At 32.6% G+C, this 13,837-nt stretch overlaps 1 protein-coding gene across 2 annotated transcripts in view; it reads right to left on the reverse strand.

Annotated features, from left to right (window-relative positions):
- Positions 1 to 13,837, reverse strand: part of LOC139513721 (calcitonin receptor-like) — a 61,957-nt gene continuing 48,120 nt past the window's right edge. For both annotated transcript variants that reach the window (XM_071302467.1, XM_071302466.1), the window contains exons 7-13: positions 11,301 to 11,454; positions 9,454 to 9,520; positions 8,588 to 8,651; positions 7,577 to 7,656; positions 7,082 to 7,217; positions 3,151 to 3,192; positions 1 to 696 (exon numbers count right to left, since the gene is read on the reverse strand). In XM_071302467.1, coding sequence (XP_071158568.1) covers positions 550 to 696; positions 3,151 to 3,192; positions 7,082 to 7,217; positions 7,577 to 7,656; positions 8,588 to 8,651; positions 9,454 to 9,520; positions 11,301 to 11,454 — 690 coding nt within the window. In that variant the 3' untranslated portion in view covers positions 1 to 549. The remainder of the gene's footprint in view (positions 697 to 3,150; positions 3,193 to 7,081; positions 7,218 to 7,576; positions 7,657 to 8,587; positions 8,652 to 9,453; positions 9,521 to 11,300; positions 11,455 to 13,837) is intronic.

Genomic DNA, 13,837 nt, shown 5'->3' on the forward strand with positions numbered 1-13,837 from the left:
TCAAGTCTTTAAAAATAACTTTATTCGGGGATTTGTTTCCAAGAAGATACAATACAGTTAATAGCAATTTCAATATGTAAGCATTACACAGAAAGACAGACGAGGAAAAATAACTTAATAATTTGATAATGTTTTGCTATAATATTTCTGAAACAAACAACACCGGGAGTACATATTACATATTAAAGTCATATATTCTGTAATCATCTTTGAATATTGTTTATCCCATGAAACAGATAACTCGGAAATATATTTTGCAATTAGATAGAATTCTTTATACATTACAAATCAGTTCTATCCACAACAAAGTCGCCATTTTAGATGGGGCTGACCTTTTTATAATTATGTTGTTCATAGCTCAACATATTCTTCTTCTTCTTCTTTAGGTTTTCAGTAGTCATTCGTTGATCTAAAGATTATTTAATACACTTAATGAAACACGGTCATTCATAAAATCGGTAGCACATTCTTTTTACTTACAGTTCACTTATTATTTTTGTGCAATGATATCTTTGAAACACTGTCTTTATTGTTTCACTTGACTTCTGATCACGTGACTGATGTAGCAACACCGGACATGTGATCCACTAGGGTGTAAGTTGTCGTGCCTATGGTTGAAGGCGCTCTGTAACGGCCTTTACTTGTAAAGGTACTTTCCCTGTGAAGAGCCCATTTACGCTTTATAACTGTTATTACCTAAAAGATAACACGATATATAAGTCAAACAACTTATCTTATATATAATATGTATGTTCCGTCAAAGATAATCATTGTACATGCATGTAGCATTAATGTAAATATGTAAATATGTATACGTTGTCATGTTATTACTGTAGGGTTTTAAATGACATTATGCGCCACCATGTTGGTAAACTTACATTTCAGTAAATTTTGTAACACTTAACTTGTTCGCGAAATATTTATTACGTTTCCTCGAAAGTGCATACTTTTTTCCTGCAGTGTATCTTGTTAGTAAATGAAAGAATGTCAAGGTTTCCCTTATGTTTACAAATATGACCCTTTTGTATACACTCGGTAGTTAAGTGCATGAAAAATGGGGTGTCTGTCTAACGGTGTTCAAATTCAAAACCACGCCGTGTTGGAATGATTGATTGATGATTGTTCTACGTCGCCAAAAAGGCTATTATTTCGTGTTGGAAGTGTGATATTAAATTCGAAGCGTCCTTTAGCGAATGTGTCAAGAATTCATTACACTAAAAAACATATGCAACAATTCTTTGAGGGGACAGTAGGTAGTATGTTGCTAGTCGAAACTCCTGCTATTTTCAAAGTCGACCCATTTTTCCGAACATACCTATTGATTTAACCATTAATTAACTCTTGAGTAAGCATGAACTATACGTCGTCAACAAGACGTCAAACAAGCACCAATCATCAAGCAATGCTTTATGGGGGGAAATAAATATTTTCTGATCCTTTAATCGATTTAGATATTGTCGAAATGTATTTGTACTTTATCCATCTGATGAGTTAAGCCTTTTTCTCGTTCTGATGTTGTACTGTTAAACCACATATACATATGTTTAACTCCGCCACATTCTCTATAAATGTGCCTGTCCCAAGTAAGGAGCCTGTAATTCAGCGGTTGTCGTTTGTTCCTGTGTTATATATTTGTTTTTCGTTAAATTTAAATACATAAATTAGGCCGTTAGTTTTCTCGTTTGAATTATTTAACATTGGTGTTTCGTAGCCTTTTATAGCTGACTATGCGGTATGGGCTTTGTTCATTGTTGAAGGCCATACGGTGACCTATAGTTGTTCATTTCTGTGTTATTTTGGTCTATTGTGGAGAGTTGTCTTATTGACAATCATACCATATCTTCTTTTTTGTATCATGTTACTGGTCCATAAGCAATTGTTCATACTAGTTCAACAAAATAGACACCATACTTAACTCGAAACAAATGAACCAAAATTTTAAAACAAATAGACACAAGAATAACAAATGCTAGAGGTTCCTTACTTAGGGTAGGCATAAAAACGCGAATGGCTTAACTATGTTTGTGTGATCTCAACCCGCCCATTATATCTCTGGCCAATGTGGTTATGTATTCTTAGTAGACTTACCCGTATGATATCCACAGAGAAATTTACGAAAAATGTATTGGTTATGCTAGTTCATCGTTAGATTAAAAGACCGGCAATGATTCACAAGACATTTCAGATATTGTTTTATTTTTACGTGATGTCCTTTTCCTCAGAGCGAAAATGAATGATTTATCTGCTTGTTAAAATTGTACATCCGCCAATCAATGATAGGGTATAATACATTAATGATATAATAACCCATGCCAAACAGATATTTTTCAACATGTGTCAGTTCTTATCAAGTCGCTTCGAGTATAAATAAAAGTTGCGAATATCTTAAACAGAAACTACTTTACACATGTAATTAACTAATAAACACCAAATAAACAGCAACAAAACTAAAAACAATCACTAAGATGACATATAAAGTCAAACACTAACTAGTTTTCTTATTATAAACAGGCGTGGTTTTTTTTATCCCAGGAATAGATTTCCTAAGCGGTATTTGGCACAAGGTTTATGTTTTGGAATTTCAGGTCATAAATGCTCTTCAACTTTGTACTTGATTGACTTTCTAAATATTTTGATATAAGTGTCACTGATGAGTATTGTGTAAATGAAACGCGTATCCGGTATATCAAATTATAAGCATGGTATTTTTGATAACTAACTAAACTTAAAATGTGTTTGTATCTGAATTGTATTAAAAAGAGATCGAATGATAACTTATGCAGTGCGTTTTGATATAATATAAACAATAATCAAAGTGAATTATTTCAATCATTTCAATATATATATCTCAAATAACTCGATTACCCATCATGAATGATCAGGAAAGGTATATATATTTCCCCCATTCAGACGACAAAATAAACAAAAATATATGTGTTGTGCATGTCTAACAGTTATCTCATTCAGTCTTTTAGTTAGATTGTCTTGAAGAAAATTTATCAAATAGTTACAGAATAGGTTCTAGTATCTCACTAACATAATCACAATACTCGTTTTGGGAGACGTTAAGTATCAGTTAGAAATAAAAAGCAGTTCAAAGTAGGTTTTAATCATTATTGTCTCTATACAATATAAAGATGAATTAATTACCTCTCCATTGCAGAAGCAAAATATGATAGAAACAAACGCACCCTGAAATATAAAACAATGATTTAACTGTTATATAATGTTTTACAAATGTGACTGTTAGATGATATGTATCCTTTTTACTCAAAGCATAAATACGTCTGTTAAAAATCTAAAAGCTAAAATAACACATTTACTGCTGTCGTTTGAAGGTTAATGGAACATGTATTCAATTTTAACAGCATAAAGCGTAATACAACTCGGAAAAGGTGATTCCAAAGAATGATTATTTCCTTTCAAGTATCAATTATATAAAATATTCGTCTCTTGATATCAATAAAACGAAAAAAGAAATGAACAAACATCGAATTGGGAAGGAAGCACCTCCTAATGACAAACAAGTAGCTACTTCATCAATTACTGTCCAAGAAGATAGATCGTAAAGTGGAAACACTTTCTATGCATTAGTTAAGTTACAGCAAGGTTAATTATTTTGTGAAAGCTCCATCATGGGGCTCATTTGGGATTAAGTCTTTTTCTTACGTTGATTACTTAAAGTTTTACTGATTAAAATGTAATTTGTTACTTTTGCATGACCTTTAGAAATCGTTTTTGTCGAATAATCCTTTTTGACAAAATTGAGGACAGACGACTAAAATGTCCGGTTCCCTGTTTGAATGATCCATCTTAACACTGTCTAACATAAATCAATTCAGTGGTCATCTCATAGACCTTAATTATGACCAATCAAACAATGTTTCTCGTATTGTTTGTTTAATAATTTATAGATGCAATAAAAATATGTCTTCGAGGAAAATCCTAAAACAACAATTTCGAGTCCTTTACGTTACCGACAATCATAACTAGAAATGCATTTTGTCCATCTAAGTTGACACAGAAAAAAGTACCAGATCAACAGTAACCAAACAATTAAACTGAATATCATACTTAGGATATCAAGAATATAGAAAAAAATTCTTGTTACATATTGTTCAAATAACTGTTTTGTTTCTTCTCACAAATGTGTTACATTCTAGTAATTTGTAGCCTTTTTCTAAGAAAAAAATGTTTAAAATCGTTTCAACATTTAAAAAGTCTGTCTGATTTTGTTGAAAATTAAACTGTCTGAAAAATATCTAAAATATGTATTGCTAACCCTTTTGTAACACTTTATTTCACTAGATTATTTTCGTTTACCATTGTGTTGTCGGTTTGTCTTCCACATATTAGTACTTTTCATAGGTCACGTTACGATAATTGTTTCACCAAAAAATACCTTTCAGTTTCACGTTTGTCTATAGTAGTCTCTTTTTTCCATTAACAAAGAGTAAACGCAATTTTCTTAACAATTGTATTCTGATGTTTACAGGAATCGAACTTGTTTCGTATGCTTTTTCTTCAAGAGTACATAGATATTGCAAAACAATTAAACAAACAAGTTGTATGTAGTCGATGTTATAGGCCATCTCACAGTATTGTTTATAGTTGAAGACCTTCAATCTTCTCTTATAATGAGGAACTGTAATAAAGCTCTATAAAAAAGGTGTAGTATGATTTCAAATGAGATCAAAGATAAAATACGTGGATCTCAGCCATCCAATAACGTATTACGCTTTACAGGCTCCGACATGGCAAAATAGGAAACAATTTAGTCAAATACGTGGATCTCAGCCATCCAATAACGCATTACGCTTTACAAGGCTTCGACATGGCAAAATAGGAAACAATTTAGTCAAATACGTGGATCTCAGCCATCCAATAACGCATTACGCTTTACAAGGCTCCGACATGGCAAAATAGGAAACAATTTAGTCAAATACGTGGATCTCAGCCATCCAATAACGTATTACGCTTTACAGGCTCCGACATGGCAAAATAGGAAACAATTTAGTCAAATACGTGGATCTCAGCCATCCAATAACGCATTACGCTTTACAAGGCTCCGACATGGCAAAATAGGAAACAATTTAGTCATATACGTGGATCTCAGCCATCCAATAACGTATTACGCTTTACAGGTTCCGACATGGCAAAATAGGAAATAATTTAGTCAAATACGTGGATCTCAGCCATCCAATAACGTATTACGCTTTACAGGTTCCGACATGGCAAAATAGGAAACAATTTAGTCAAATACGTGGATCTCAGCCATTCAATAACGTATTACGCTTTACAGGTTCCGACATGGCAAAATAGGAAACAATTTAGTTGATAAATTAGTAAAAAAATCAGATGTCAGACAACTGAATTACAGACTTCTGTTTTGAAACATGTACCTGAAGAATGTATAGGGGTTAAAAATTAACAAGATTAAGCGCGATCATCCCGACACTAACCTCGGATAGCAGTGTAACAGTACAACATAAGATTAACCATTAAATATAAGTTTGAAAGGGCTTAAATCATCGGATCTGCACGGAGCAAATAAAGTAAAAAAATTAAACAAGATATGCTTTAATGCACAACATACCGTCGATGTCACTTCTAACCTCCCATCAAATCTGTCAGAATCTGTCAGGAGAACTGTTCTAGGACAGTATGTAGAACTGTCATCCTGACACGCTTTAGACAGTTCTAGCTAGAACAGTTCTAACCTAGAACTGAATTGTTGATTTCTACCAAGAACTGATTTAGACAGTTCTACCTAGAACTGATCCTTACAGTTCTACTCAGAACAGTTTCAGACAGTTCTATGACTAGAATAGTTCTACGGCTAGAACATTCCTACGACGACTAGAACAGTTCTACGACTATCACAGTTCTACGATTAGAACTGATTTGGTCAGTTCTACGGCTAGAATTGATTTAGTCAGTTCTATAAATTACACAGTTTAAAGAACTCTTTGTCTTAAATATAAATACGTCAAGAGAATATAATATAATATTTTTATTAAAAAATACAATATTAATAACACTGAATGGTAACCAGTGAGATGCCTTAACTGCAGTGACGTCATTTAGAACTGTTCTACAATCCTGACAGGTTTGGTCAGTTCCACGACTAGAACAGTTTTAGACAGTTCTGCTGACAGTTCTACGGTTAGAACTGATTCTGTCAGTTCTGATGCCAGTTCTACAACAAGAACTGATTTGGACAGTTCTACCTTGAACAGTTTTAAACAGTCCTACCCTTGAACTGATCCATACAGTACTACCTATAACTTTTTTGGTCAGTTCTACCTAGAATTTTTTCTGACAGTTTTACTTAGAACAGTGCTATGGTAGAACAGTTATAGGACAGGTTAGAACAGTTCTATGAGAGATAAATCTGACAGTTCTTATGAGAGGTTAGATGTGATCTCCACTGTACCTCTTAGCTTCATCAAAATTGTATGATCTGTTTAAACATGTCGTTCGTTGTTTTATATCACATTTGATTTTCGTTCATTATTTTGTACATAAACCATAGTTTTAACGTTCGAATTGATTTACCTTTGTCATTTGTTATTTCGTGTTCTTTTATTACAGACTCTTCAGTATGCGTTATGCTCATTGTTGAAGACTGCACGGTGACCTATATATATAAAAAAAGAAGATGTGGTATGATTGCCAATGAGGCAACTGTCCACAAGAGACCTTCTTTGTCATTAGATCCCTGGTGGAGAGTTTTCTGATCGGCAATTACACCACATCTTCTTTTTTTCATATTTTATAAGTCACTTCGGGTATTATTGTTGATTGGTACTTTCCTTAACAAGCATGAATAATAATTATCAAACTTTAAATCCCTATCCAGTCTAGCCAATAGCGACTGGATTACATAACACTATTAAAGATCTGCTGTCAATACAAAATTCCTAATCTGACAAAGTTGAACGGGATCAGCAAAGTGGAATCCGTAAAGTGCAAACCAATCGGTCAAATGACATTTTCAGATAATTACGAGTGAGGTAAAATAACAAAGTTGCTTCCCCTATTCGCAACATTTCACATAATTAAACGAGGAATAATTTACCTGTAATGATAAATGAAGTGCTACAACTATTAGGTAAACCTCTTCCCAACTAGATCCTTCGGCTGGTTTAATTGGGAACATTAAGTACTGTATACCAAGCAATGGAATAAGTATTAATGTTGCTCTTGTGGCTTTTCTGTCAAGTATAAAAACTTCGATAAATACTAAAATTATTTATCTATGAAACGTTCACTTTTATCTTGTCATAAAGAAAATGCATAAAATGAAATAATAACCAAGCAAATTGATCTTGAATGTGCATTTAAAAAACTGACTGAGATAATGGTCGAAATAATATACCTACAGTTGCATTAAATGAAAATTAAAATGCAGCCTTATTTTAATAGTTCTGTAATGTTAACGTTGTTGTTGATCTTTTGTGAAATAGACGGGTAATTGCACTCATAGGATATAAAAAGTACGTTATTTGATTTTAAGTTAAAAAAAAAAAAAAAAGGAAGGAGATTTTTTTTGTCTGTTTATTATTGTATCTACCTTGTCTGTCCTGCTTCTGGTATCTGTCGTAATTTTGTTATCAACAATCTCACTATATTGCACAGAAAAATCAAATTCAACTGCAAATATCAAAATATTAATCAAAATGTTATGATCACATTGAAGCAAATAACTAATCACATATTTGCGACTTAGATATTAAGAGGTCACTGACAACCTCGGTACAAAAAAATTAAAAAAAAAGGTGTTCTGGCTTCAGGTTACTAACGTTAAGTTGGTGTACATAAATAACATCTTTACAAAACTTGGTTAGAAAATCTTGATCAATATTGAAGGCAGTGTGGATCAAATCTTAGGTTACATTAACTCTATTTGGTATGGAATTGAGGCTCATCATCCAATTGGCAATCTTACTACACATTCGTATTTTTAATAATAATAACAGTGAATGTAGACTTAAGGATGACATCATAGCTATAATGTTCTGACTTCATCTCTTGTATTGATAAAATATTGACCAACATTTATCGTGTGTGGATTAAGTCGTAGCTTACGTTGTCGGTAGAATGAGTATAGTTTCAATAGGCCAGTTCCGGGATACGGTTTTCAGACGAATCTGTCATGTGACTTCCATCACCACGTGACAGAAATGTATGCATTGTCATTTCCAACACATGTTGAGCAAACGGGTGAAAAAGATTGATTTTATACTGCACAAAATATATCGGAAATTAAAATGTTATAAGATGGTTATCCTCCCTCAGTCTTACGGCAATTAATTATTATATTAGTAAAAAGTTATCAAAGGTACCAGGATTATAATTAAACACTAACTTACGGAACATAATTTATTTCTTTACTTCCCTACAGAATGACGATTATGAACGTGTTGGAAACTTTTAATAGAGCAAGGATACAGACGCGCCTTCTATCTGGTAAATGACTCATAAAGGCGTGCAAAATTGAAGATCTTTTCCGATGAAATACATGATTCCAGAAATGACGTATTAAATTGGGTTCAGACAATTTGCTTTGTAAATAAATACTTACAAAAATAGAGGCTACAACTGGAGCATACATTATCCACTGCAATGTACTTTCTTGATGCCAACAGCTGTAAGAAGAACAACAATCGATCCTTAATTGTTATAGCAATTAAGATCTGTGTTTATGATTAAATTTTTTCCAATGTAAACGGCGTTTATCTAGGTCTGTATCAAACTAAGGATCTATTTATAGAAAACACTACGGTATAGAGATTGTTTTACATTACTTAATACTTTAACAAATAATCTGGAGTTAGGAGAACATTGATTTAAACTGGTTGTTACTGGTGAAGATACCTCAATGTGTGAAATGCATAGATACAGTATCCGAGGCTTTAAAATTGTACTTTTCATGTATATAAATGCAGCATTTCGAAATAATAATAAATGTAATAAATAAAAAAAATCATACTTTTTCCTTTCAATTTTTTGTTCATCGAAATCAATGCTTCCTAAATCAACAACAGATGAATTCAAATATAATAAACTCATCTGCTCACAGCAAATTCGCTTAATGCAACTTTTGCTCGAAGGAGTCGCAATCTCGGTGATAAAGGTATACATCTAACTAACTATTCAACAAGTAAACCCGTAATATTAGGTAACAAATCATTAGAAGTTTTGCAGGTTAATTATATTTGGCTTTTGTGAATTTTTGTGCAAAACATAGAAATGATGAAGCCACCTCAGTTACAAAATAACCATGAGACCCTCAGATGATTAAAATGGCGCAATGACTTTAAAAAATCATGTTTACGTTTGCACGAGAAGACTTTAAAGTCTGTAGTAGATGTAATGTAGTGTTGTTATTGTATGTTTTTGCCTACTTTCTTTCGAGAACTGTAAAATAGCTAAAAAGACATAACCTACAGTATATTATCATCTTTGCTTGAGGATCTCACTGCTGTATAAACTCCAACTAACACAAACGGACACACTGAAAAAATATATTTTGTAAATTAAAAGAAAATTGATTGGGTTTTGTTTTAATACAAATATCGCACACACTTTAAAGAGACTTATCCTTTGGGGGGAAAATATTATTGGAAATAATTGCCTGGAAAATACGAACAGAAGAAAGATACAAATCAAAAAGGGTTAGTCGATAAAAGGCTGTCACCAAACGTAAAAGATGGGGAGAACTCTTTCAATTGTGTTCTTGTCAAGTTGATTTTTATTGATGTATGCACAAATGAAATAATATGAAAAGTCCAGTTTCTGAAAAATGATATTCATCTTAATTTAAAAAGAGCCATTTAACCATTTCGCTTTGCTACTTACATCATTTTGACGTCACATGCGGATTTTTTTGCTCGAAAAGATATATCTCAAAATGACGGGTAAAGAGTAGGTATATTCCATACAGAGATATGAGAGACTGTACAAATTGATAACAAAAATGTCATTCTTAAGGATAAATATTCGTCTAATATGTTATTATACATAACAGATGATTTTTCTGTACAACTTGACTTCAGTAGATAAACGTTTGTTAAATTCAATGTACGTTTGACCTTTAAGTTATAACTTAGAAATTTGTGACAAATAAGCTTCGACCTATTAAGGTAATTGTATTCTATTATTATCTATTAGCAAGAAGCACATTAAAAAGAAAGATATTAATTTCTAGTGTATACGTTAAGTCCTGAACTTAGATTTCCCTGCGGATCATCAGATCACGGATGTGTCAAGCGTTCACAATTGATAATAGTAGGAATTAACCCTAAATGCATTTAATGCACATTTCACGGCCATAAATACAGAATTTAAAGTTGAAATTACATTCTAATGAACCAGATCTATTTGTAACACGCAAAAGATACTTTGTCAAATCTAAAGTTCATTTTAAAAAGTGTTAAATACTATTTGACTTGTGGTATATCATCATTTTTTGGCGTAATCGATAAAGTCAGCAATGAATTCAAAACCACGTAAAGTTATCTATCACGCTTAAAACAAAATATAAGATGCATGAGTTACTCGATACAAATAAGAGAAGCAAATATATATCATGTTTTAAAGGTAATTGTTTTTCGACCAATGTGCTTCTAGTATTATTATTGATGACTTTTTGAAACAATAAACTTCCATGTACAAATGTAATAATGGCGCGTTCAAAAGTATAGCTTTTTTGAATTAAAACTATAGCAAGTTTAATTGAAGTCCTGAAAAAAGTTGACGAATGTGTAATAGTTATGAAACAATTACTCCTAAACGCCCGCCTTTTTAAAGAACAAAAGTCTTAAAAAAATCTTAGTTCTATATAAAATGATGGTATCTCCCCCTGTATTAATCACGACTTATTTATCAGAAAAATAATTTTAAAATAATAGCAGCTCAAAACGGATTTCATGTTAAATAAATAGATTTTGAATTGACTTAACATTTTATATAAAGTCCCTTCATACAAAAGTATTGTATACTTAATGAGGAGACTTGTTGTTCTTTGTTGCGTCTTTGTCTACCAGACCAAATCAATCAAAATAAATAACCAATGTGATCAATATGTAATCACTTGCGTCATAATTCACAATAAAAAAAACTTTGTATATGACTCATAACCATCAAAGACATATACACAACCCATTGTAGGCCTTTGTCTCTTTTTAATTCGGAAAACAAACTCAGGAAGTACAACAATTATTTCAATGATTATCTAAATATATATTGTATATCATGTCATTTAATATTTTCAGAGGCACCATTGAAATACTTACCCCAGCCTATAACGGTACACACAATAATCAGCCATTTACCCGTTATAAACGTTTTCACCATTATAGTGTGAAGATAAACACCTTCACAGAACATCCAGGCAAAATTACTCACAACACAATATTGTGTAATAACGTGAAGCACAACACACCAAATCTGAAAAAGAAATCATCTGATATCTGCACGGGTGAAATTGATATATTAAAAAAAAGACAAATTAACAAAAATTGTTTACTGCATTATGTATATACATATATCTGTATGTCTTTTATTACTTCTGTCGTTGTTTTTGCCACGATATATTTGACCTATAACCTTAATCTTTAGTAGTGTTTGTGAGCAAGTATTATTAGCCTTTTTTGTGTGTGTTTGAAACAACAGGTTTGCTGTATCTCTTACCACAATAGATAGAATGCTAGTGTATCTCTTACCACAATAGATAGAATGCTAGTGTATCTCTTACCACAATAGATAGAATGCTAGTAAACTGATCAATTAGAAAGAGAATTCTAGTAAACTGACCAATTAGAAAGAGAATTCTAGTAAACTGATCAATTAGAAAGAGAATTCTAGTAAACTGATCAATTAGAAAGAGAATTCTATTAAACTGATCAATTAGAAAGAAAATTCTAGTAAACTGATCAATTAGAAAGGCGGAAGATACCAATGGAACATTAACAACTTACCAGGCGGAAGATACATGTACCAATGGAACATTAACAACTTACCAGGCGGAAGATACCAATGGAACATTAACAACTTACCAGGCGGAAGATACCAATGGAACATTAACAACTTACAAGGCGGAATATACCAACGGAACATTAACAACTTACCAGGCGGAATATACCAATGGAACATTAACAACTTACCAGGCGGAAGATACCAATGGAACATTAACAACTTACCAGGCGGAAGATACCAATGGAACATTAACAACTTACCAGGCCAAATAAATATGACAAAGTCATGGTAAAGAAACTAAACCAGGGTACAAATGCAAAACTACATAAAACAACAAATATTGCGGAATACGGACCCAAAATCGGGGTTGGACTAAATTATTTTGTTAGGGCTAGCGTTTCCTACTCAACATAAAGTACTCATTATGTCAGTTATGCAAGTACAAATATGGTGGTAAGTCTCATAAGTCGATGTCACAAACGAAGAAAACACGGAATTGTGTTTACGACCATTGGAACATATCTGTGGTTTGCTTTGATACAGATATGTAGAGATTTAAGACAGACTTAACTGTGCATGAGGTGTGCTTTCCATTATTTCAAATTAGATGAAATAGACATGTTCAACAAATTTACTAAAATTTAAATTATTTTGTAAGAAGAAATCATCTACACAGCTACTTTTGCATAGGTACTATTTATGTACTATTTATGTACCACAAATCTATAGTACTGGAAATCTACTTTTAATATTCATTACTATTGTGTTACTTACGAATTATTGTAATATTTAAGTACCTATATTTTACAGTACTTGATTTGTACTTAAAGTTTAAGTACTACAGTTTTTTTTGTTGCACGGTTAAATTTTCAGCATTTTGAAAGTTTGTCTTTTTCAAATCTCATGAAGTTATGATGTTCAAACATGGAATACTGTGATCATTGTTGGTATCATTGTTGTAGCAATATTTTGAGTACAAATCAAGTACTGGAAAATACAAGTACCTAAATATTACAATAATTTTATAGTAAAGAAATAGTACTAAATATTACAAGTAAATTTTCAGTACTACAGATTTTAAGTACAGAAATAGTACATATGCAGAAGTAGCTGTGTACAAAGGAACGGGTACATTAAGGATAATGCAAACTTCTTTTTAGCGCATGTAAATAGCATGTCTCGTATGAATAAAGAAACAGATTGGCAAGACGATGATCACTATTAGTTTTCATCGGAATGCACATTGCTTGCTGATGGTTGGCAAGACGATGAGCACTATTAGTTTTATCGGAATGCAGATTCTTTGCTGTTGGTTGGGAAGACGATGATCACTATTAGTTTTCATCGGAATGCACATTGCTTGCTGATGGTTGGCAAGACGATGAGCACTATTAGTTTTATCGGAATGCAGATTCTTTGCTGTTGGTTGGCAAGACGATGATCACTATTAGTTTTCATCGGAATACAGATTGCTTGCTGTTGGTTTTGCAAGACGATGAGCACTATTAGTTTTCATCGGAATGCAGATTGCTTCCTCTTGGTTGGCAAGACGATGAACACTATTAGTTTTCATCGGAATTCAGAATGCTTGCTGATGGTTGGCAAGACGATGAGCACTATTAGTTTTCATCGGAATTCAGATTGCTTGCTGTTGGTTGGCAAGACGATGAGCACTATCAGTTTTCATCGGAATGCAGATTGCTTGCTATTGGTTGGCAAGACGATGATCACTATTAATTTTCATCGGAATGCAGACTGCTTGCTGTTGTTTGGCAAGACGATGAGCACTATTAGTTTTCATCGGAATGCACATTGCTTGCTGTTGGTTGGCAAGACGATGATCACTATTAGTTTT

The sequence above is a fragment of the Mytilus edulis genome, chromosome 2 (genome assembly GCF_963676685.1).
Source record: "Mytilus edulis chromosome 2, xbMytEdul2.2, whole genome shotgun sequence".
NCBI classification, from domain to species: domain Eukaryota; kingdom Metazoa; phylum Mollusca; class Bivalvia; order Mytilida; family Mytilidae; genus Mytilus; species Mytilus edulis.